Source organism: Hydra vulgaris, chromosome 05 (genome assembly GCF_038396675.1).
Source record: "Hydra vulgaris chromosome 05, alternate assembly HydraT2T_AEP".
In the NCBI taxonomy this organism is placed as follows: domain Eukaryota; kingdom Metazoa; phylum Cnidaria; class Hydrozoa; order Anthoathecata; family Hydridae; genus Hydra; species Hydra vulgaris.
In genome coordinates, this window is record NC_088924.1 from 9,591,395 (window position 1) to 9,618,092 (window position 26,698).

Below are 26,698 nucleotides of genomic sequence, written 5' to 3' on the forward strand. Positions count from 1 at the left end.
GTTGCTTTTACAATTTCTATTTTCAATTGTCCAATGAAAAATATGAAGAAGCAAATAGAATACAAATAGAAGCTCAGAAACATTGTTAAATTAAAAAATTTTTAATTTTTTTTTTTTTTTTTTTCAAATTTATAAACATCTGCATTTTTATTGTCATAGTCTTAAATATTTGATGATTAACCGCCTAGTCAAATATTTAGCATATATTCTTGGTTATTTGTTTTTTCCATGTGTTTTTGAACTTCATTTGTAAAATTATTGTAAAATTTTTTCAATAAAATATATTTTCAAAACAGATTTGAGTCTAAAAGTTTTGGTTTAAAAAATGATAACAGAATATAGTACTGCTTATGTTGGCTAAAGTTTATGAAAATATTTTTCATATATAAAATTTAGGATTTTTGCTTTAAAAAAACTTTGGAACTGCTTTTAAAAAATTATAAATTTATAATAGTAATGTCTGTCAATTTTATGTTTCATAATAACAGCTGCAAAAAATGAAACATTTTAAGTGAAATAAAATAAAACTATGAAGATAATAGGAATAATAATAATTAAAAGAATATAACAAAAAATTATCATTATAAAAAAAATTTTTAAGTATAAAAGGCCCGGTGAATAAAAAAAAGCAATTACTTTTGCTCATATTTTTACTCATGTAAAACTGAGCAATAAGCATTTTTGGAGTAAATTGGTCAGCTTTACGCTAATAAAAATTTTATTTGTGTAAAGCTGAGCAATTACTCCAAAAACGCTGAATAAAAGCAATTGCTTTTTTTTATTCACCTGGCCTAAAATCTGTTACTTAACAATACTATCAAAAGCAAAACAAATATGAAATTTGAATCAGTTAGAAAATAGCTTGTTGACTGAAGTTAATTTTTTTTTTTAGTGCTATATACAGTTTACATTTATGCTAAATATCACACTATATCACACATTCATGGTCTATACAATACATCCATATTTTTATATGTAAACACTGCACATTTGTACTAAAATGTATATAATTTTTTTGTTCACACTTTGTGTGAACAAACGACATGTTTAGAGTTAAATTTAGTGTTCAAAAATAATACAAAATAGCACTTTATTTAATAACTATGAATTAGCACTCTTTTATATAAAGCTTGAAAAATCTTTTCCCCAGATCTATTTAAAATCTTTTTTGTGTTTGTTTTTGGTGTATCTAAATCTTTTTGTGTGTTTGTGTGTCTATGGTGTACTTTCAACAACATGAAATAGTTTTATATGTTTAAATTGTTTTATGAAGAAAAAAAAAGGAAAGGGTTGTATTGCATTAAAGAAAAATGTCATCTTCTGAAAGTGGTGAAGATGAAGATTGGGTATTTTATAAAGATCGCGAAGAGTGGAATGACATCAGTCCCATTCCACAAGATGATGGTCCTCATCCTGTTGTTTCAATAGCTTACTCTCCAAAGTGTAAGAGAATATTTTTAAAAAATTAGCAGTAGAAATTTCATTAATTTTAACCAAATGTTAAAAGATATTTTTCTTACAAGAAATTAAATATAAAAAAAATTAATTTGTTGTTTTTTGTTTTATTTTTTTAGCATAATCAGTCTTCTCCGTATAACCAGCGCTTTCGCCCTCTAGTCTTTTCGTGCTTGCCTACACGCCCGCAAAAACTTTGGCGAGCGCATATAAAAGCGCTTGCCAAAAAAATAAAAACAATAAGTAAAAAGTTTCATTTTAAATTGCAATAAAAAATATTTTTGTTCATTTATTCAACTTTTATGAATAATTTTCTTTTACTAGTTTTTTTTTTTTTTAATTTTATGTAGTATTTATTCAAAGCATTCTTTTCGCTATTTTTATTTTAATTTAAACAGCAGAAAAAAATGAATTTTTTAAATCGTGCAGGCTAACTTTAAAAAGACCATCCTACCAGCGCTTTTTCATTAGCTGGCATTAAATTTCAAACAGAGAAGACTGCATAGTCATAAAGGAAATTATTAATATTTTAATTTTGTATTAATGTTAAAATATTTATGTTAGTTGCTCATTTTTTCTGTATATAGTTAATTTAATATCATAGTTCAAGATGTTTACGGTTATGTTCGTGCTGTACTAAAAGCTAATGAGTTGAGTTCCAGAGCACTTGGGCTTGTCACTGATGCAATCACTCTAAATGCTGCAAATTACACTGTTTGGTGAGTCAATAAGTGCTAACCCTAAATAAATATTAAAATATCAAATAATATAAACCCTAAATGAGTTAATAAATGCTAACTCTAGACTAAATTTCATACCATAATCTCTTAGTTTTCAGAAAATTATGAATATAAGAATATCCTAAAATTATTTTTTTGTGGGAAAAAGTAATGTGCGCCATCTAGAACTTGGTTACTAGGTCCATTATGACCAAATGTAAAATAAATTAAAAATATAAAATAAATAAGAGAAAAGTCCCTTTTTGTGGCTAACTTGACCCGAACATGGGTAACCTGGACCAGGCAAAACACGATCCACCTCTGATTACCAATTCAATATGATAGTGTTATAGCTGGTGTGATTAAAGGCATTTTAGGTTTGCCTTTCATGAACTCCTTAGGTATTGGAAAGAGTTTTTGCAGTATCTTCATCTTCTTTTCTTTCTCAACATTATCAGCTAAAGACATAACAACAAGTTGTTGACTTGAATACCAGGTATGATGCATACTTTTCAGTAGTGATTGAGTGGGGTCAGGATATACTTTACTTAAATCAAGCACGTCCTTGAAAGCTGATAAATCATTAACTCGTGCTTTAATACTCAAAGAGATTTGAGCATTAAAGCACCAAAGGACAGTATGTCAAGTATATTAATAAAGGAACTGTGTCTGAACCATAATTTTTTCGTGTTCATTTGTGATGCTTGAGATGTCCTTTGTCATTTCTAATGTAAGCAAATAAATGCCATCTGCAATAAACTTTCATGGCAAGCTCATGGCTAATGAAATTTTATAGCAGGAACATGTCCACCAAGGTAGTAAACATAAAGTTGAAAAAGATAATTGTAGTCTCCAGTCTATTGTAGATAGGTGATCCAACCTCCAAAGAAGTCCTGTTAAATCTAACTAAATTATCAGATGAGGTGTCAATCTTACCAATAATCTTTGACCAGGCCTTCTGTAAGCACTCATAAATTTCTCTTCTTGGAGACTTAGTCTTGATACCAGTCAGTTTAGTCATCAAATGTTTAATATATGTACTTCAATGGTATGGTGAAGACACATTTCCAGATGAGACTAGTATTAAGGATAGTTGATAGGATTGTGGCTGTTCCAGCAAAATTTCAAGTGTTAGATACAGTTATGTCACAGTAAACACCCACAATATTGTCGACAATATCATAGTATTCCAAAAAATTAAGGATTAAATGATCCTACTCTGACCCAATTGAATTTTCTGTCTGTGCAATCCGAAGTAAGAATTCATCTCTTCATTCCAAATCTTGTTGCACTAATTTCAATTCTTTCACAGGTAACTCTCAGATCATTTTCGTCTACCAACTCTCTAACAAGTTTTCCATCAAGTTAAACTGAGTTTCTTTCCTTTTAAAACATCAACAAGATCCTGTCATAGTGTTTCACCTAAAGCAATTTAATTATATGTTCAAAAGGTATAAAGATATAAAGTATACTTATTTATTTTAGTAAATAATAACTACCAAAATTTTCAATAATGCTGTATCTTTTTCTTTGTATCTTAATAAATTATTTTCATGCAAATCAACACCAGCTTTATTATAGATAGCAGAAATCATAGCAGCCTAGGGTCTAACACCAATTCTATATCAAGCGCTAACAGCAGTAGTAGCTTCAATTAGTTCATCAGGTGTTAATTCTAAAACTATTTTTGATTTTTTTGATTTGGACATTATAGTCAGAATCAGTGAGTTGGAATGCATGAATTGGAACTTTCAAATGGGTCATCTTGCTAGTCATCATGCTACAGCATCTTCAAACTTGCTTTGTCCATCCTAACCTCTGTCTGTGCTTTTATTGTATGTTGACTTCTTTGATACGTCAATGTTTGCACAGTATTTTTCTCATTATGCGAGACTTTCTCAGCTGCATCTGTTTTTCTTATCATTCAACTGCTTAACTCTTTCATATCTTTCCTTTCTTTGCAGAGCCTTGAGTTCAAACTCTTCATTTTGCTGTGCATTCATAGTCATACTAATATTGCAGGATATTTCTGACCCTAGGCTGCTGATTAACTGGAAGCTCATTTATGGGATATTTTAGCAGATTGTCTTAAATTGCTTTGAACAGTGTAATTTTTCTTTCTCTGGTCCTTTTTAGTTGATCTTTTTTTTTTTGCACGACCCTTTTTTTTTTTTGAATATACTTATTTATGAAACTAAAAATGTTAAAACCAATTTAAATCACATGTATATTAAATGGATCAGTTTTATAAATAACAAATGCAGTGAACACTAAAATAAAAGTAATAGGTTAAAAATGCCTACTTTATTAAAGAATAATTACAAAATCATGTTTATGACTAAAATTTTATCCATTTTTTATTGCAGGTGCATTTAAAATAATAAAACTTGAAAAATATGACAAAAATTGACAATTTTTAAGTTTTACACCAAGCTCTCTTACACTTGTCTCAGATCAATATTTTGGATATAATTAGTCATTTTATATATAAAAACCAAGTTTCAGATGGCACACAAAAAAATTATTAGTTGGAGACCCTATTATACAAAATTTTAACACCCTCAACACCGTGGGCCAAACAGATGTTTTTACGGACATTTGTTTACGGGCTTTTGAATGGAAAGTGCTATGGCGTTGATTAAGGACTTTTTGGAAAGGTTTTTATGTGTAAATTTTGAAAAAACTAAATAATAATTTTGCTGCAGGATATTTAGGTCATAATACAAAAGAACAAAATATTTCATAAAATTTGCTTTTTCTTTGTTTATAACAAAAATATGTATAATTGTTTATAAATATGTATGTATATTTTGTAATATAAAGATAACATAGGTACATCAATGGCAAAAACAATTAAAATTATCGAAAGAAGTATTAAAATACATAATTTATTCATATGTTAACATTTTAAAATGTGTCATCTTCAGATAAAATGTTATTAGAGACATTTTGTTTATGAAAATACTTATCAGAATGTTCTCATTCATACCAAAATTTTCAAAATGGTTTTGACTTGTATCTCTTGTCAAAAAAAATTTGATCAGATGATATCCACATTCAGTTAATGGTGTCTGTTAAACTAACAATTTAGGAGTTTTTTCTTGAGAGTCTAGTATGTATCAATCTTAATATTTTGAGTCTAGTATGTATCAATCTTAATATTTTGTTATTACTTTTTAACCCTGAATCATAAAGATTTCCCAAACCACTTTCCTCATTATTCAAAATAAGCTCCCAAGAATGACCAATCAGTTTGTGAAGTGGTGGTATTATACTGATCCATGGTCCAGTTAAATTTATTTTTTGTAACAGATGAAAACTTGTTAAGTAGGAATAAATAAAAATCTGTACAATAACTTTTATATTAATCCAGATAAATTTTTCTTTTTGAGGAAAATACTCAAAGCATTACTAACCAATATAAACTTTTAAAATGTTGCATGGTGTTGAACAGGCAATTGTGCAATAATTAAATCACTATTTGATTTTTTGTGCAATAGTTCTCTAGCTATATAACCTGTTGTTGTTCTCCCTCTTTTTCCAATCATATAAAGGTAGTCCCATTTTATACTTGTTTATTTTAATATCTCTGTTTGTAGTGAAGTCTCTGCTTGCTTCAGAAATCTATTTGAAGCACTGAAAGACCAATCAAAAACACCAGCTTTCACATGTACAATAGTCTTCATAAAATGGTCAAGTGTACCCAGTAAAGCATGAAGAACCTATAAAAATATCTGCAATTTTTAAATGTAATAATTTTTATTATCAAGTATGTTCCTATATTAAGAATATACAATAATATGAACACTATTACAAGATAACAATTTACTTGTATTGGTTTTACATCAGCGGTTGGAATTGATTTGAAGGTTTGCCCGGCCCTTGTGATATAATTGTTTTTTTTTTTTAAATTAAAGAACCATCTTTTTGTTCAAATTGGTTAAACATTTCATTCATAGTTATAGTGTCTTGATTCATTACAAAACCATTTTCAATTTTTTCAATATTCAAACTGATCTTTTGAGCATGTGCACAGATCACAATATGCACCTCGAACTCTTAAGAAGAGATTAGCTGCTTTTATATCCATCATATATGATTGAGCTATCACCTTTACATTAAATTGTTTTCCCTCTTTATACATAAGGAAACTTTATTTTTTAACTCTTTAATATCAGAATTAAGGACAATCAGTGAAGAGTTTCTTTTGATTCTTTTTCTATTTGAAGACTCAGCGCTCTGTGACTCAGTGGGGTGTTAGGTAACTTGCAACCATATTAACAAATCTGCCTCTGTTTCAAGTGGACAAAACATTGTTATTATGATATTGCTACTGCTAACACCTTTTTGATTAAATATTGCATGGCTTCTACTACCATAAAATGTATGCCAGCATAGCCCATTTTTTTAAGTTTGTTTTTCTTCAGATGCAGATCTTTGCCAGCTATTCTGAATTAATGTTTTTGGTGCAAACGTCAATTCATCGAAGTCAAGTGCCATGGCAATTATCAATATGCAACCTGTTATATTTACGAAGTTTTTTTTCTTTTTTCTAGCTTTTGTTGTTTATTAACCTCAGCAATAAAAATTTTAAAATGCGTTAAGTTCAGTGAGCTAAACTAAAGATATATATATATATTTTTTTTGATTCATTATCTAAACTTTTGAAACAAAGTGATTTAAACTTAAAATAGTATAATATAATTCAAAATATAAATAAGTTTGCCTGATAAGTAAAAAATTATATTATTACTATACCACAAAGCCCTCAGTTTTGTTTTTAACTCTTGCTATTCGTTCATTCTGAAACAGATTTAAATGCTGCAATATTTTTTTTTTTATTAATGGTTGTCTAAATTAAATTTGGTCAAAGATAAAAATTCAGTCGAGAAGAGGGCAAGGGGGGGAGGTCTTAATCCTTTTTTCAATTTGTAGAAATATTCTTTTACTGAATACACCTTCCCCTTAAAAGGTATGTACAATATAATTTAAAACTATTTGCATTAATATTTTTGATTTAATTTACAAAAATTTAAACTGAAGGGGTAGGGTCATTCTTTTACTTTTTTGTTTAAAAGTGCTATGTTGGCACAATTTAGTTAAAAAGCATCTTATTTCTTTTTGTTTACTAGTGCCAACTTGACACTTTATGAGATTTTTTCTGATAAAAATTTATTTAAAAAAAAACTAAAATTTTGCTTTCAATAACAACTAACTTATTTTATTTTGGTAACATTAATTTTTGAGCAATGTCCACTGTTTGGCCCTCTGTGCTCAATTTGAGGGTTTCAAATTTTATAATTGTTGAACATTTAGAGATTATTTTATGAAATTTATGAATTTATCAATGAATATAAATTTATTTAAGATTAAGACAAAAAATATTTTATCAAATTATACCTCTTGGTATATAATTTCAGGAGAAAAATAAAAATTGCTTCTATGGTTTTTTTTGTATCTGGTTATTTATTAATTAATTTTTTTGTTTGTTTTGGTATCCTTTTGTATGTTTATTATTAGATATTTAAGAAACTTTTTTTTTTAAAATCTTTTGCATTGATTTCTAGCAATAATACAATGGGGTTTGTTCTCCTAAGAGTTGTTATTGTTAAAAAGATATGTGTTTTGAAATAGCAGCACAAGAAAAATACCATGGAGTATTGTAAGAGTTAACTTAAAATTGATGAAAAAAGCTGTCATGCCTGCCTGAATCCAGAAAGTTATAAAGGAGGTTAAATTTTCAGCAGTGAGATAAAAGACATCAGCCCACGGACCATTATGTCTACTACTAGTCTCCAAACAGTTACTACTAGCTGGTCTCAGAACCATTAAACTGAGATTTTCAACTGTACTATCATTATTAGATGCCGGAAATAGTGCATGATTTATCATCTTAATCAGGAAACAGTGTGAGTATTAGACTAAGAAAAGGATTTGAGGGTGTTTAAAAGAAATTCTCTGCTTGTTCCTTAACAAACACCAGCAGTTAGCATCTGCCTATGACTTGTTTTTTTTTTTATTAAGACACCATCTCTAGTGTTTAATTAACCAAGAACCCCATAGTAGTGTGAATTTTAAGACAGAGTTAACTTCTACAAGCTGTTGCCTAGAAAACTGAATCCTACAAGACAAGCAAGCAGGGCATGAGGCAGGTTGTACTTGATTGCATGTTACCATTATCAAGGTGATCATAATGATTCTAGTCCTTATTTATTTATAAAAAAGATTGTAATCTAAACATGCTGGGTTTGGCCTGACAATTGTTTTAAATTTAAAAAAACTATTAATTATTTTGGCTTTTAAATTTTATGTAATAAGTAATCAGAAAGTTTATTACATTATTTTTAAAAAACACTTATGTGTTTAATGCCCCACCCTAGTATATATGTTTAAATACCTCCATTAAAGACCATATTATATACCACCCTATATAGACTATATTATATACCACTATATAGACCATATACTACACCACTTCCCATATAGACCAAGATAGCAATCAAAATCAGTTTGACCACTAATTTTAAAATATGTTGTTACAACCAATAAAACTGTTGTTACAACTAATAAAACTGTAGTCTAAACCATTAACCTTGACAGTGTGCAGTACTACCCGAGATCTAGTTTTTAACTAGATCTCGGGTAGTACTGCACACTGTATGTGCTTTTTGTTTATATAGTGAGAACTTTGTTTTTCTAAAGCAAAAGTTTGTTTTCAAAAATAAAAAATTATGTTTTAAGTTTATTTTCTATTTCTGTTTTCTTTTTTTTTTTTCTTCTAAATTTTCATTTTGTTGGTAAAGGAACTATCGAAGAGTTTTACTAAAGGCTTTAAACCAAGATCTTCATGAAGAGCTCAATTATATCACAAGTATTATACGCAAACAACCGAAAAACTATCAAGTGTGGTAATTTATTTATGATTACACTTGTGAAAAAAACGTTTTTTACTTTATAACCTATAACTCCAACTTATAACTATATAGTCCAAGTTACTTTTTATTATTTTTGTAATTATTGCAAGGTACCACAGAGGAATAATAGTTCAATGGCTGAATGATGCATCTAAAGAGCTTTCCTTTACTTCAGAAATGTTACACAGAGACAGTAAAAATTACCATTGTTGGCAACACAGGCAGCTAATATTAAATCGTTTTAAATTGTGGACTGATGAAGTAGATTTTACCACAAATTTTATTGTACAAGATTGCAGAAACAATTCAGCCTGGAACCAAAGATACTACGCATATATAAATACAACAGGATTCACTGATAGTGTTGTAGAAAGTGAAGTCAGGTATAAAATTTCAAAAAGTTTTTTGCTGTTTTTTATATTTATATTATTAAAGTTTAAAGTCTCGATTTTTTTTCCTTATATTACTGCTATATTTCTATTAACAACTATGTGTCAATTCAATTGAAACATTTTTTTTTTTTGAATTTCATTAAAACATAACATTTAAACACAAAAAGTGTCAGTTGTAAATATAATTTAATAGATTATTTTTTTTACAGTTTTACAGTTGAATGGATAAAAAAAGTTCCAAACAATGAGAGTACTTGGAATTATTTGACAGGGTATTTTAATTTTTATACTATTGAATAAATATAACTTTTATAAAATTAATACTTTTTACATATTATTTCATTTCAAAGTTTTTTAAGTTCATACCAAGAAAATTATGCTATTTGATAAAAGTTTTACATTTTAAATTAAATTGGAGTTCAAAGATCTCCACTGAACACAATATAAGTATGTGTTTTTATTTGTTTTTTGATGATAGCGTACTTAATGCAGCTGGTGGTCTTTACAAGTTTTTGGCTTTGCAAGATGAATTTGAAAATTTGTTAAAAGAAGGATGTGATTCTCCGTATCTTCTCTCGATGTTAGTTGATTTTTATGAAGTCTCTCTTGAACATAATCCATCAACTGGAAAACAAAATGGTGTACGTGCAGTTGAGGTGCATATATTTTTTTGATTCAGTTTTTTTTTTTTCTGTTTTCAATTTTTAATAATTAGTTTATTTATCTTGTTATTTTGTTTTAACACATGCATTTAAATAATTTTAAAGAATTGATATTTAAAGATTTTATAGTTACATTATTTATATAATGTAACTATTAAATATTTAAATAATAAATTTTTTATTATGCTTTAGTTCTTACTGTTTAATTTTAAACCAAGAACAAACACATGATGTAAATAGTAATAACCATGATAATTATAGATTTAAAACAAAAAATACTCCACCTTTTATACCTGATTTGGAAAATTTTGAAAATGACCTATGCACTTATTTAAAACAATAAAGTTTCAGCATATAGTTAATGAGTTTCAAAAAGTATTTAAGTTAGGTGTTAAAAAAATTAAATCAAACTCTAGTATTTTAATTTTTGTTGATAAAAAAAATAATATTTACCAACTCACAACAGAAAACTACAGAAAATATTACACAATAATATTACTAACTTTTATGAGAAAGCCACTAAAAGTACATTTAATTTAGATGCCCAAAGTATTGCTAATAAAAAATAACTATGAAAATAGATTTAAATCAACTGCCCTGCTTAAGTGTTTGTTATATTAAAAGATCATAAACCAAATTTTCAAAACAAACTACCTTGTAGGTTATTAGTTCCCTCAAAAAGTGTGATTAGACATCTAAGCAAATTTTTGGACAAAGTTAGTAATATTCTTAGAAATAAATTACATTTACAACAGTGGTAAATTACTAATATAAATTGGTTTTCTTTAATTAAAAATTAAAAAAAAAACCTACATTTTTTTGTAAGAGCTCATGGTCGCCAGACCTACATTATTAATTAAAGGTTGAAAATTTCTCACTGCGTGCTTCCAACACTAGTAGAAACACGTAGGATGGTTAACTATATACTTCAGATCATGGTGGTTTTAGCTGGTAACAAGTACCAAAGCTGTTTAAAATACCGACTAAACTATGTCAAATTATAAAGCATATTTTTCTTATAATTTTCTTTGGAGTAGTATTAGATATTTTTTTCAGAATAAAAAACAGCAATGGAAATAACCAGGACAATTGTCAAGAAAATCATTTTTAGAAAACACTATTAATTTATTTAAAATATTACAATTAATAATATAAAATTAGGTATAAAGTATTAAGTTGACTTATTAATAAAAAGTTAGTTTATTGCAAAAGTAAAGATAAAAACTAGGCAATTAAAAAATATAAAGTTTGGAAAACAATTAAAAAATATAAAATTCGGAAAAGAATTTGATGTAACATATTTTCGCTTTAACAACTAGCTACCTTTCAGTACACGTATTATACTGATAATATAAGTTGACAGTGGGCTACTTATTTAACGTTAATAATTTTTACCTCTCAATAACAGCAGATATTGTAGATAAAATATTTGAATTTGCAAAAATCGAAACAGTTATTCCAGAAGAGACAATTCATATATTAAAACATTGATGTAACAATGGGCAGTGATGATGGAGCAGAAATTTGTGAATTTCTTGGATTATATATTTTTTAAATTTATCAAGTAAAATAATCAATATTAATGATTTAGACCTTTATTTTGATAATGGTTTGATAGTAATGCGTAAAAAATCAGAAAAGGGGTCATCCATAAATTACATCATGCTCTAAAGGAAGGGGGTATATATTTTGTGACGACTCATACATAACTTGCTACTAAAGTGTTACTATTTTTGTGACAAGGGGGATGTCGAAAATTGTGTGATGTAATTTAAGGACAACCCCAAAGATGTAATGAAAAATTTTTAAAAAAATGGTGAATATAAACTCAAACCATCCCAAATTCTAAAACAAATCCTAGTTTCAATAAATAGTAGGTTAAACAAAACTCCTCTGATAAAAAAGAAATTCAGTTCCTCTTAATGTATTTATGAATATCTCTTTAAAAAAAAGTTGATTTCAAAACTACGAACAAAAATTTGACCCTAAAAAAATAATGCAAGAAAGTGAAAAAGGTTCAACCACCTTTTCCTCCCCTCATCACCCCCATACAGTAAAAATATTTCCACTAGCATAGTAAAACTGTTGTTTAAAATTGGTGGATAATGCCCTCTAATAAATTGCATAACGTTTTCAGTCGAAATACTATAAAAGTTAGCTTGAGTTTCTATGATTTTTTTAAAATTCTTTTTAAAAAAGAATTTTTAAAAATCACAGTAATGTTTTTTGTCAAATAAAAAAGAAATTCTAAACAAGTATATTACAGAAAATTGTAATTGTAAACAAAAAAACAATTGCCCAATGAGCCGAAAATGTTTATCAAAAACATGGTATATAAATTCTTGTTTCTTCTAAGAATGTACCTGATAAACAATACATTAGCTTAACAGAGGGTGAACGTAAAAAGCATTTTGCCATTCTTAGGCGTAAAATTTGGAAAAAATTGATTTTTTATTTAGTGAAGGGGGGGGGGGGGTTCTTCATGCTCTAATAAACTAAGGGGTTTTGAATTTAAAAAAAAAAAGTGGGACGAGTGGGATTTTTTCTAAAATCTATAAACTTCTGGGATAGTTTATAATTTATAAATCAAAACTAATATTTTACAAGTTAAGCATAGAACTATTTAATTCTAGCGTGGCTCGTGGTCACTTTTACTAACAGCTGTTTTAACATAATTTCAATAGGATATGCTGATATAAGTTTTATACTTTAAAGAAATAAACCAAAAGTTCATTTTTCGACAAATTTACTAGGTAGATGATTTTTAAAGCCTGTTTACACTGAAAGTTTTTGTTTTTATTGGTGATTGAAATAATTTTTAAGGCCCATTTTCACTTCTTTTTTTTTTTGAAATAAAATTTTTTGTTGATAACAATTAAAAATTAATAAACATATTTTTACTCTCAAGTCCTTAAGTTAATTTATACCAAAAATTAATTTACGGGAATTACGACTTCCCATAATTTAATTTTTGGTATAAATTGAAGTTTTATTAATTTGATCATTCATTCTGATGAGTCTTTATTGATGAAACACAGTGTAAGGTAAAAAAAAATCCTAATGGTTTTTTAATAATTTATTAATACTCTGTTTTGTTAAGAACATTAGGCACTCCACTTGGTAGAATACATTAAAAATAATATATATATATATATATATATATATATATATATATATATATATATATATATATATATATATATATATATATATATATATATATATATATATATATATATATATGTATATATAGGCCTCGGCAGGAGTGTATGAGTGCAAGAGCAATAAAAAGCTCTTCGAAAACAAACATGGCAAGCAATGCCAGCTGTCCTCTAACCAGCTTCTTTAAAGAGCTTTTGATTTTTGCGCAAGCTATCTGTTTATTCATTAAAAAAATTGTTTATTAAATACAAAATTTTAGTTTTATACTTGTTACTAGCTCAGGGAGCAACAAATCGTTTGTTTTTTTTAATGAACGTTGACTTTTCGTATCTTTATTTAATGACAAATGTCAATTTAAGAGATATATGTCATATAGGGAAATTTTATTTTCAAATAATTTTTATACTAGTTAAAAGTTATTAGATATATCAATGATGCGTAATGAATTTAATCAATTTTTATTTCTTTAAAACAATTTTTTACACATTTGCAAAGTGTGCGCAAATTAATAACATAACTATTGTAAATTGTTATCTATTGATATAAATAGATAACAATTTACAATAGTTATGTCAACGTTAAAGCTGCGTTGTGTCTGCAGCTTTAACGTCCGTTAACAGACTGTAACTACTTCGTTAACGGAGTGTATGCATCGACTAAGTAAGATTTAGGCGCAGTTGATTTTACAATCAACATGTAGATACATCAATTGAGAGTTGTGGTTTGGTCAGATATTCTTTAAATTAAAAGAAAGTCTTCTCTAGATTTAAAACTTAAAAAAAAAATGTTGTCACAAAATCGAAGACTCCCCCCCCCCCCGCCTTCCCCTCATAACACACGGCTGTTTTAAACCGAACTTTACGGCTTTTTTTTTTTGAAAATATTGACTTAAGGGGTCTTACTAAAATATTTTTAACTTTTGAAATATTAGAGGTAATATTGGTTTCGTAAAAAGAATAAAAACACTAATAAAATGTTTCATCTTATGACATTTAATTCATCAGTAAAAAACTTCTTTTAGTTTAAAATAAACGCGACCAATGATGAACTTGGCTGAATTTTAGTAATTTGATGTTACTTTTTATCAAAAAAAATTCAGAAAAATATATTTTTGATAGTTTTAAAATTTCACTCTCAGTTGAATACATAGTTATTAAAATAAAATTGACTTAGTAATAAATATAATACAAACAAATAAAATAATGTTAAAAAGCAAATAAATGCACTCGATAAAAATGGATTTAACGACTTATCTGAGAAAAATTCTGTGTAACTTTGTTTACTTTATACTTCAAAAATTGACTCGCTAAAACAGTTGTTTGGGCAAAATTCGTTAATAAATAGTTTGGGACATTGTGTTACGTTTTATTGCGATGTCGTAAAGGTTACGTCATCGCAATAAAACATCGACACAAATGTCGCCTAAAACTAACAAGATATGTTGTAAAACATGAAATTTTTGAAAACATATTTGATAGTATAGCTGAAGGCTATATTATCAAATATGTTTTATCAAATATGTGACATAAAATAGTTTTTTTTATTTTCAATTGCACAAAAGGTTGAAATTTCAATAACTTACGTCATTCATCAAAAAAGTTACATTTTACATTTAAAAACGATAAATTAGAAAATACAAATGCTTTAAAAACATTTGTATTTTCTAATTTATCGTTTTTAAATTAGAAAATACAAATGTTTTTAAATTACATCATCCTAGTGATTTTTTTTTAAAAAAAATTGTCTTTTTTGACAAAAAATCACCAGGATGACGTAGAATTCGGATAGAATGGACATTCATAGCTAAGTGTTTCAAATTTAAACTATTAAGCACAGAGCTATGTTATCTTAGTTGACCCAACTCAGGTTATCCGCAAAATATGCGAAAACCAGAAAAGTGATTCTAAATCATTATAAATATTTTTGCAAAATTTATTTATATTCCATTTAATATAAATATTTAACAAAGAAAAATGGATCTTTTATATATTTTTTTTATTTGAAGATGAAAGCATTTATAAAAAAAAGTTACTGTTGTTTTGAATTTTTATGCGGAAATTTTTTGTTGCTGTTGTGATAAACTCATGACGTCACGCTCGTTTTTATATCGAGTGAAGCAGCCGTGAACAAATCGTCACAAAATTGCCTCTCCCCTCCCTCTCTTCCTCCCTTACCTAAAACGTGACGTAACTTATGCACGACCCCTTAGTTATTTTACTTAATAGTAAGTTACCATTAAGTAAAAATAGTAAGTTACCATTAAGTAAAAATTACTATTAGTAACGCTCTTAAAAGTAATTAGTAACGCTATTGAAACGCTATTAAAAGTATTTAGTAAAATACTATTATATAGTAAAAAACAATCAATCCCATAATTATTTGGGGAAAAAATTGCTAAAGTAATGCGTGTGTTTTTAAAAATTTTAAGCAAACGTTTGCATATGCAAAAATATAAAAACGTGACGTTCATTTTTCTGTCTTTTTTTTTAACAAAAGTTTGCTTGTTCATAGATTTGTTGCGCCATGTCAAGCATATGTTTGTTACATTAGTATTACAAGAATATATACATAACAAGTGTCATTTGTTGCAGCATGAAATAATTCTTTAGACGAGCGTTGCAAAATGGACCAGGTGGTGGACAAAACCTAAAAAATAAATATTTATTATATTCAAAACCATATAATAAAACATTTGTAGTACTCTCGTTTAAAGTTTCTAAAATTGTTTTGAGTATAATAGTATCTTTTAAAACCACAAAAGTTAGTTGTGGTTTCATGTATAACCAAAAAAAAAATTTTTTTTTAAAGCGTGAAATTTTTTTTTTATACATAGCTATAGTAAACAGTAACTTTTAAAATTTTATAAGCTTATGGGATTAGTTTATATATTTAAGAATATTTAACAGTAAAGCTTTTCGAAAAAAAAAATAAAGTAAAGATCAGTCTTTATAATACACTTATAATCTGGCTTTGAAATAACGAGGTAAATTTTTAACATTTATTACTTTTATGTTGTACAAAAAGTGTCACATAATTTAGGGAACCTACGAGAACCTATATTAAATAATTGAACTAGTAAATGTAATATGTATACAACCTATTTGAACTATATACATTGCCCCTAACTTCCCCTTTTGGTTTCTTTAACATTTTAAAGTAATGACTTGTAACTTATGTTATTTGCTTAAAATCAACTTTTATTTCTTGTAAACAAAAATACATGTTATTTTGTTGGTTATTTAATTCAATACAAACATTGTTTACTTAACAACATTGTTTACCTAACAACATTGTTTACTTAACAACATTGTTTACTTAACAACATTGATTACTTAACAACATTGTTTACCTAACAATTTTTTTGTTTTTTTGTTTAGTATTAAAATAAAAATTGGTGACATTTACAGACTTATACTAGAAAATAAACTAGTTCCTAATGATATACCATTCTTTCCATTGAAATTAACTGTTCTAATTTCTGCAGATATTAAACTAGAGGATTCTGAGTGAAAAACTTTATAAAATTATAATGTAAAAAGTTAATAGTTGCAAACAATGATAATACTCATTTTGAGAGAAGTAATGAAAATTGGCTAGCTCAAGATTTTCAATACACCAACGGTATATTAAATGCTACATCATTAGTTAATAAAGTTGGGAAACCGTGTTGCTCTTTTGAAAATGCTTGTAACAGAACAAAAAAAAAGCCTAACAATCTTAGTAATATTTTATTTAGCCATAAGTTACTTCATATTCATGCAAATTACTTCATAAATTACTTCAAATTGAAACTAAGAAGTGAGTTTAAGCACAAAACTCGCACAAAAATTTCTGAAATTTGAAATTAAAACCTCATTAAACCTGCTCAGATATATTCACCTGATGAAACTTTATCATTAACTATTAATGGTGATATATCAAAATCAACATACCAGCTTCTAAGAAATGGTGCTGAAAAAAACGGCTGCCACATATCCTTTATGTAATGGTATAAGATCTTCAAAAGCTAAATGCTATCCCGAAAACATTCAAATAAATGGCTAGTCAATACAAATACCGTTAAAAGATCTTCTAAAGCACACTCTTAAAAAGCTATGTGATATACAAACTACTATGCTAATCACAATGCTAAGGAATTAACTAAACTGACGTTTACAAACAGGTAAATTAAAATGAAAATATTGACGAATTAAGAGTGCCTGTTGATTATTTGTATATTACCTTTAGAACTCAGTAGACTTTATAATCATAAAAACGTTGTAATATTGTAATATCATTCACCCAGAATCTGCGGCCAATAGATTAAAAATAAAAATAATACATTATTATATATAGAGATGATAAATAATCCACAGACTTTTTTTTTTTCTGTTATTCACCTCCTCAAGGCCGAGAAGGCCACTACAGATAAGGAGGCTACTTAATAGTGGTTATAACCCTCTCTCAACTCTATAACTCCGAAACACTAACCTTGACAAATAAGGCCGCTGCGCGGAGAAACAAGTTGAACGTGGTACTACCAGGGATGTGGTGGGGATCGAACTCGGAACCTCTCGCTTATGAAGTGAGCGCTTTACCACTACACCACTACTGCACTTAATTGAAATCTATATATTTATTTATATTTTCTATATATTTCTATATATTTATCTATATATTTCAAATCTATTATATAATAATATCGATAATAGTTTCAAATCTAGTGATAAATTTTCATTTTTTCCGAAGTAAGTGCGCATTTTTATTTTTTAAGTTTGTTGCATCAATTTTATTTAATTCAAAATATAAAAGTCAAATCTTTGGCCAATTGATTGAGAATATGAGCTGAACGTCTATACGTATTAACATCATTTTGAATTTTCAATTGTTGTCTCATTTTTGACACATTTGCTGCATTATTAGTTATTCAACTGCAAACTTTAAAAAAAACAAAAGCTATAAATATTTTCTTAAATAAACACTTAACATTATCGTGTATTTAATGTCAACAATTTCATTACATTATAAAAGTTTCAAATTGGAAGAAAACTTAAATGATTGATTTCTCCAAACAAGGATTTTTGAGTTAACATTTTTTGCCAGTATACCCACGATATATGATTTAAATGCTGACATCTTGTACAAGAGTGTATATATATATATATATATATATATATATATATATATATATATATATATATATATATATATATATATATATATATATATATATATATATATACACAGTATCGGACAAAACGAGTGCAACCAAATAATGCTAATTTAGTTTCTTTATATAAAAGTGCTGCATTTTTTCAATTTAGAGAAATAACTATGTAACTGTTTAGAGACAAAGTTCTTCAAGTTTTATTCATCACAAAGTTCATTATTTGTACACGAAAATTAGTAAATTAATCAAAAGTATTTAAAAAAATTGATTTCCTTCTGGACAAAACAAGTACAAAATGTTGACCAAGCTGTATTTCGCTATCAATATTTCGTGGCGAATCCTTTGTTGTCGATCACAGCCTTGCATCTTCGAGGCATAGATTCGATCAGGTGATCAATGAAACTTTGTGGAATCGCTGCCCAGGCCTTTTGGATTTGTTCAAACAGTTGGTCCTTATTACGAACACCTTCACAATTAATTCTGCGGTTGACGATCTCCCACAGGTTCTCGATAGGGTTGAGATCCGGAGATTGAGGCGGCCAATCCATCACCAATAGGTGGTTGTCTTGAAACCACAGTTTGACTACTTTTGCAGAGTGTTTCGGATCGTTGTCTTGCTGAAAAACCCATTTTATTGGCATATTCCATTCAGCATGAGGTAACATAACATCTTTCAGGATATTTTTATGCATGAAACGGTCCATTATTCCATTGTTTCAATGTATTGGACCTAGACCGTTAGCAGAAAAACACCCCCAGATCATTACATTGCCTCCACCATGTTTCACGGTCTTATCGCAGTAATGTAAATCGAGGCGTTTTCTGGCTGGTCGACCTACACGGCAAATGCCATCGCAGCTCTAATTGCTTTTGTATTTCGACTGATGATATCCAGGAATATCATCAGATAGAATTCTCTCTAGAAGTGGTGGAACGCGGTCTTCCACCTTTGTTATCTGCTGCCAACTTCCTCGTAGAACGATATTTGGAACATAGTCTTGATACGGTCCATTTTTTCAAGCGATATTTATCACAAATACTTTTTTGTGACATTCCACTTACGTAATCGCCAATAATTTTCTTTCTTAGTTCCAATCCAAGACTGTCGGGAGCCATTTTTGCACTTGAAGTCATAAAAATAATAAAAATAAATAATCATGCTTCTCAAAGCTTACCGCGTTACATTTACCTTGTGATGATACAATAATGCTCTGTGGAACACAACGTCTTGATTGGATGTGGACTGTATTAATGTAATGAAACACTTGCTGTATTTCACTTCTTGCATTGATGTTCTTCGATAAAACACTTTGATAAAACTCACTTCGATAAACTGTCTTGATAATACTGACTGATTGACTCCCATATACTGACTGAATTACATGTCGATTTACATGTCTCTTATATAGTAAAATGAACCTGTGTGAACCTGTTCTGGAAGATTCTAGATGCTTCTTTTCGATGCTTCTGGATGCTTCTGAATGTTTCTGGATATTTCTGGATGCTTCCAGATGCTTCTTCTGAAAACTTATGGAAGCTTCTGGAAACTTCTGAATACTTCCTTTAATTATTAAGAAACTTCTGTGACGTTTTATTTTTTTTTTTTTTTTAGCAAACAGTTATATATACAGTTATAGTATATATATGGTAGTATATATATACTATAACTGTATATATAACTGTTTGCTGTGGTAGTATAGTTCGTTTTGTTTTTAAGACATGTAAAATTAGGAACACTTTTTAGCATTGTTCGATGTTGGTTGCAAATGTTTTGTCCAAAGTTCATTATTTGTACGTGACGTTGACACGGACCAGACTTAAGAAAATGAAACAAATCAAAAAAGTTGCACTTGTTTTGTCCGCTGCAAAATGGTACTTGTCAACGAAATTGTGCCTGTGTGCTGTCACCTGTCAGCTGATTGCTCATGTCATGGCATGCTATGACTCCAGACTCCTGAACTGTTTGCTGTGGTAGTATAGTTCGTTTCGTTTTTAAGACATGTAAAATTAGGAACACTTTTTAGCATTGTTCGATGTTGGTTGCAAATGTTTTGTCCAATACTGTATATATATATATACATATATATATATATATATATATATATATATATATATATATATATATATATATATATATATACACACACATATAGTTAACACCAAAAATAATGATCTTTATATATATAATTAATAATAATTATAAAATAGTAATGATAATAAAAATTGTATTTATAGTAATAAATATAATAAGTCACTTGTTTTTATAATCACAGTAGCTAACTATACCAGGTTAGCAACATTAAACTAAATAAAAATGCACACCAATGCAAATAACGCACTAAAACATATAACGATATCAACTATTCACTGCAATGCCCAATGAACAATCCACAAGAATACAGAAACAAAAAACAACAACAACAAAAAATGCAAACAGCGCACAAAATTACATTATAAAATAAACAACTTACCAAAATACAGGACAATTTAAACTAAGCACAAAAATGCATTGCGTTTTGTGCAATGAACAATGTACGAAAATAATTAAAAAAATTAAACTTAAAAGTTCTTTTTTTCTCTTCGGTCATTTTATCTATTTATATTATTTGATTTTGTTTTTATATTGATTGTTGCTGTTTTTTTATTCGTCTTTTTTTTAAATAATAATTTTTGATTTTCCTTACATACATTTTTCTTTTTTTTTCCCCCGTTAAAAACCACCTTTGCCATTTGCGATGAATTCATTGCAAAGAAGCATTATATATACAGTAACGTGCAAAAGTAACCGGACAAGAGCATAACTTGAGATAACTTTTGAATGAAAAGTCCAATTTCTTTCAAATTTTCACTGAAATGTCGAAAAATTGATTACAAATCTAAAAACAAATGAATTTTTACTAGATCTAAGCGACCTAATCTTAAAAGTTCATTTAATTAAAATTTGCGTCTGTAAAATTATTCGGACAGGAAAAAAAAACTTGAATTAGATTTTTTTTTAAACATTTGAAAATGCTTTTCATTTGAATGTAAATTGCTTTAGTACTTTTTCGGGAAGCACTTAGCATTAATTACTGCATGACAGTGACAAGGCATTGAGCCCACCAACTTCATAATCAAAATAATTTTGATTTTTCCCTATTTTTGTTTTAAAATGTTCAATAAATCACGTTTACTTGTTGGTTTTCAACCTGAAATTTGTCAATCTATGTGTTCCCATAGATGTTCAATAGAATTATGGTCAGGACTTTGCTATGGCTATTCCATTAATTGAATTTTTTGTTTTTGAAGTCTTTTACAAGAGTTGAAGTGTTATTTGGGTCATTACCCTGCTGAAATATCCATCCTCGAGCCATGAAAAATGATCCTGTCTCGGTAAATGCTGAAATTAAAGAACTTTATAATGTAAAATGTAGTGTTGACACAATCAAACGTCTTTTGAGGTCTGCAAATCTATTTGGATGACGTCCTACAAAGAAACTTTTTATTTATATAAAGTATTGAAAAGCACGCTTAAGATTTGCTAATGAACATTTGAATTAGGCAAGAGAACAGCAATTGAAAGTTCTTTTAAGTGATGAATTTAAGTTTATGTTATTTGGATCTGATAATATTAGATATGTCCGTCGACCAAAAGGTCATAAAAACGATCCTAAATACCAGCTACCAATAGTAAAGCAGAGAGGTCGAAACGTTATGAACTGGGCTAACTTGAATAGAGATTGTATCGGTCCTATCCATTTTATTGATAGCAAAACGGACAAAAATTTGTACAAAGGATGTTATGCTACACATGCTAAAGACAAAATGCTTCAAGAAAGGATGTTTTAGCAGGACAATAACCCAAAGCACGCTTCAACCCTTGTGAAAAACATTTTCACCTAAACCTAAGAAATTCGATTAATCGAATAGCATTAGTAGGTTAATTAAGGTCAATCTTTCGATTAATCAAAAGTCCTGACCTTAAATTCTATTGAACGTCTATGAGCTCATTGATCGACAAATTTCAGGTCAAAAACCAACAAGTAAACGTGATTTATTGAATACTCTGAAACAAGAATGGGGAAAAATCAAAATTATTGTGATTATGAAGCTGGTGGACTCAATGCCTTGTCACTGTCAAGCAGTAATCAATGCTAAGGGCTGCCGACGAAGTACTAAAGCAGTTTACTTTAAAATAAAAGGCATTTTTCAATTTTAAAAATGTTTAAAAAAAAATCTAATTTAAGTTTTTTTTCTGTCCGGATACTTTTGCACGCGCAAATTTTAATTAAATGAACTTTTAAGATTAGATTACTTAGGTTTAGTAAAAACCCATTGCTTTTAGATTTGTAATCAATTTTTCAACATTTCAGTGAAAATTTGAAAGAAATTGGACTTTTTATTCAAAAGTTCTCGAGCTATGCTCTTGTCTGGTTACTTTTGCATGCTAATGTGTATGTATGTATATATATATATATATATATATATATATATATATATATATATATATATATATATATATATATATATATATATATATATATATCTTAATATATATAAAGGGCAATGTGTGTGTGTTTGTTTGTTTGTTCTCTATAGAAATCCAAACCGCCAGACCGATCTCGATGAAATTTGGCATGTGGGTAGTCCTCGAGGGGGAGAAGGTTCTTAGCTGGGTTTTGACCCCGTACCCCGACCCCCCGGGTCAGGGGGGCCCAAAAATGGGATCCAGTGTGGCTCTGCAGCCTCAGCCGTGCAATTTGGCAAAACCTAAAAGCTTCCTACCTGTGGAGGAGTGTCAGAACACTTCATTTGACAACAAACATGAGGGTAAAGTTGTCTGGTGATCTGTCAGCAGGAGCCTTTTCCAATCAGCTCCTTGCCTTGGGCAATGGTGAGGCACCAGTTGATGTGCAGACAGGGCTCATTAAATTCCCTGCCAACTTTTGCACACTGGTGGATTCTGCAGAGGAACTCATTGTCAAGGTGTTTCCCAACATCCAGAGTTGGATCTCCACGAAATCTTTTCATTTTGACTCCAGAAGAAAAAACCAAGAACATTGTCTATCAGAAGGCTCTTCAGTGAAAGAAATCCTCTTTAAAGAAGTCCTATTAAAAGAAAACAATAACAATCCAATGTGAAGAAATTACCCACGATTTAACTTTTGTAACATGTTCAACTTTTTTTTCCAGTGTGAGAGAACAATTTAATTGAAAAATTTGAGTAAATGTTCTTTTGGAAATTCTTAATTTGTTGTTTTTAAGTGGAAAATAAACAAAATGTCTTTTTCTTCCTTAATGTCTTTCAGTTATTTCATAGCTTCAACCAACAGGGTCACATTTTGTGGGATTATTGTGCAACACTAAAAAATATTGCACAATCTTACTGTGCATAGCCCAAAATTAGTATAACAAAGTTCCAGATGCTCATTTACTTTTAAATATTGGCCCGGGCAACGCCGGGTAACTCCAGCTAGTATATATATATATAAATCAGTATGTGTGTATATGAGAAGTTGATATTTATTTAAAATAAATAGCGTAATGGTTTTGTATTTTAATATTTTGTTTGAATTTTCGCATTGAATTAGACGTACGCAAGTCTGGGGCGGATGAAGCATTTTTTATATAGATAACTTCCGTACATGTAGCAAACTCCAAGCATTTATATGTTTATACTTATATCAATTAAGATGTTTTGCAAAAAGTTGCAATCATTCGAGCCTGGGAATAAAAAGCCATAAAATTGTACAACTTTCCCAAACGTAAGAGCAAAGCTGACAAAATTTTTTTTTTACTCTTCTCAACTAAATTTATATTCATCCATACATTTTTAAACAAGAATCTCTTTGCGTTTAAAAAAATTATAACTTTTTAACTAGCTCAATATAAAGTAGTTAAGAAGTCAATAAGTCCATAATTTTAAGGCTTTTTTGTTCCCAGGCTACAATCATTGCTGCTTTTTGCTAAGCATCCTTATTTGACATTATTATAAACTTAAATGTTTGGAGTTTGCTCCATGTCTGGATGTTAGCTGTCTTAAACATCAAAAAAAAGTTGTATTCTGCTCGTATAATTTTCGCATATGCAACTTATTTGTTAATTTTTTTCTAGCTCTGTACAAAGCTTGCAGAGGATATCGATATAATACGTAAAGAGTATTGGAACTACATAAAAAGAACAATTGAATCACATCATCTTTTGTCGTGAATTTTTAAAATTAAAAAGGCGGACATAAGAAGAATATTAAACTTATATAAACGAAAACATGTCGTGTTTATATTTTTATAATATATAATATTAAGTTTGTTGATAATATTAATTGTTTTTTAAATATCGCTATTGTTTTTTATGTTTTTCTCTTATTCAGAACCGTTATTAAAAGCTGCAGGATATGTTAAAGTATATTTAAATATTCGCTGAAGTTATCGTTTCCAAAAAGAATGTTTTGCGTGAATATGTTCACTGTTAGTAATGTTCAGACTCAACATAGTTCGTAAAGACTGCGCTTTTGATCTTCGCTTAATTTTTCGCAAATTTTTTTCAGATAAACGGTATTTCCTAGAGTTTCGTATACCGATGGTGAAAACTCCAAGTCTATTAAAGCCATAAGTAGGTAAATATTTTCATAATCCCTATTTGCTTTTTCCTCTTTAGAGTTTTCTTTATTGCATTGTTTATTTTTATCAACTTCGACAATTCTTTTTTCTTTGATTTCTTCTAATTCTAAAATGTCCTCATTTAAAAGAGCTGTGTCCAAATCATCAGTACTAGACATGGTTTTATTCCGATTAACGAAGCCGTCGTTTTTCTCTGATCTGTTTGACGCCATTATGATGATTTTTTACGTTTAACTAAAGTATTTAGAGTTTAGGCTTTCAAATCTTTTAAAAAAATCTCAACTTTTGATTTTTATCGGCGGTAATTCATACGAGTAAGTTACTATAAGTCTTCAATGTTATTTTATATCTGATCTTTTTCAGTTTCTTTTTTTGAAAATAACAATTAAAATTACATAAGTTACTTTAAAGTAATTCAAGTTAAATGTTTTGAGCTGTATAAAAAATGTATGAAGCATTACAAAAAACTAAATTTTTAATGATAATAAAAACCGCGTTGGTTATCTTTTTTTAATTTTGAAAGAGAATTAATCATCAATATAACAATTTGTTGATAGTTTTTTTTTGAAGGTATTCATTGGTAGCCACAACTGTTCTTTTCTGCTAAGAAACATTAAAAATAATAAAGTTAAAAATATCATGCTATGTATAATTTAACGCAAGAATATTTTGAGGTAATTTCTCTAACTCTAGAAGTTTCTCTAATGAATAATTGTTCTAATGCATAATTTATTTATTTTATTTGTAATTTATTATTTAACCATTGCTTTTAATTTAACTACTGATAACTTATATTTATAATATTTATCTTACTATAACTGTTGAGTGAAACTCAACGAAACCTTCAATGTTGACGATCTAATGAACTTGTACAAAAAGGAGAGAGAACTGGTCTAATTAATGTTTATAATGTTTCTAATTAAAGTTTATAATGCATCTTTGCACTTTTTCCTTGGTCTAACTTGTCCTAAAGAAAAAGGTATAAGTAGAAGACCCACCTCAAACACGACTGGTATTTTTTATAAGGATGGATAAAAAATTTGTTAAGATAGAATGGAATCAGAAGTAAAAATATAGCGACAACTTTAGTAGCAGTAGTAGTTGTTGTTGTCGTTTTAGTAGTAGTAGAAGTAGTATGTGACAGTTCTAAATTGGTGCAAAAATGATTAATTATTAAATATTTTTTTATTATTGTTATAAAATTTTGTTATAGTTATTAATCAATTGTCTTATTGATGTGATAAAATTGTCTCAAGATTATAGATAGAATTTATTTTTACATTGGCTATTTTCACGTGTAACGATACAAGATACATTATGTAGTTATGCGATACGCAGTGATGACGGCCTTGTTTTGATGTTTTTAATAATTATAGTTATAAATATTGTATATCTAATATTTTGTTATGAAAAAAATACATAATAATACCAATAATAATAACATACAAATGTACATGCTATCAATATTGGTATTATTATTCAAGTTATTATTGCGATTTTAAAAAATTAAATCAGCTTGTTATTGAAGTGATGTGGCAGCCTAATAACTGACTTATGGAGCGTGGCAACTTGATACCTAGCGTTGTATATTTGTTTACTTTTTACCAGAAATGCGGAGTCCCAAAAGGACTCATGCTTTAACGATT

At 28.3% G+C, this 26,698-nt stretch overlaps 1 protein-coding gene across 1 annotated transcript; it reads left to right on the top strand.

The window, feature by feature from the left end:
- Window positions 1-1,249: 1,249 nt before the first annotated feature.
- LOC136071839 (protein farnesyltransferase/geranylgeranyltransferase type-1 subunit alpha-like) lies at window positions 1,250-24,748 on the top strand. Its single transcript, XM_065797316.1, has 7 exons — window positions 1,250-1,443; window positions 2,060-2,174; window positions 8,978-9,082; window positions 9,199-9,471; window positions 9,690-9,752; window positions 9,959-10,136; window positions 24,547-24,748. Exons 1-7 carry the CDS (start codon window positions 1,311-1,313, stop codon window positions 24,640-24,642), a joined length of 963 nt encoding a protein of 320 aa, XP_065653388.1. The 5' UTR covers window positions 1,250-1,310; the 3' UTR covers window positions 24,643-24,748.
- Window positions 24,749-26,698: the final 1,950 nt, after the last annotated feature.

Bases quoted from the DNA above. Each gene is read 5' to 3' on its own strand.
- LOC136071839 (XM_065797316.1), top strand. From the start codon at position 1,311: ATGTCATCTTCTGAAAGTGGTGAAGATGAAGATTGGGTATTTTATAAA. The intron at 9,472-9,689 runs GTATAAAATTTC...TTTTTTTTACAG, and splicing joins GTTGTAGAAAGTGAAGTCAG to TTTTACAGTTGAATGGATAA. The intron at 9,753-9,958 runs GTATTTTAATTT...TTTTGATGATAG, and splicing joins ACTTGGAATTATTTGACAGG to CGTACTTAATGCAGCTGGTG.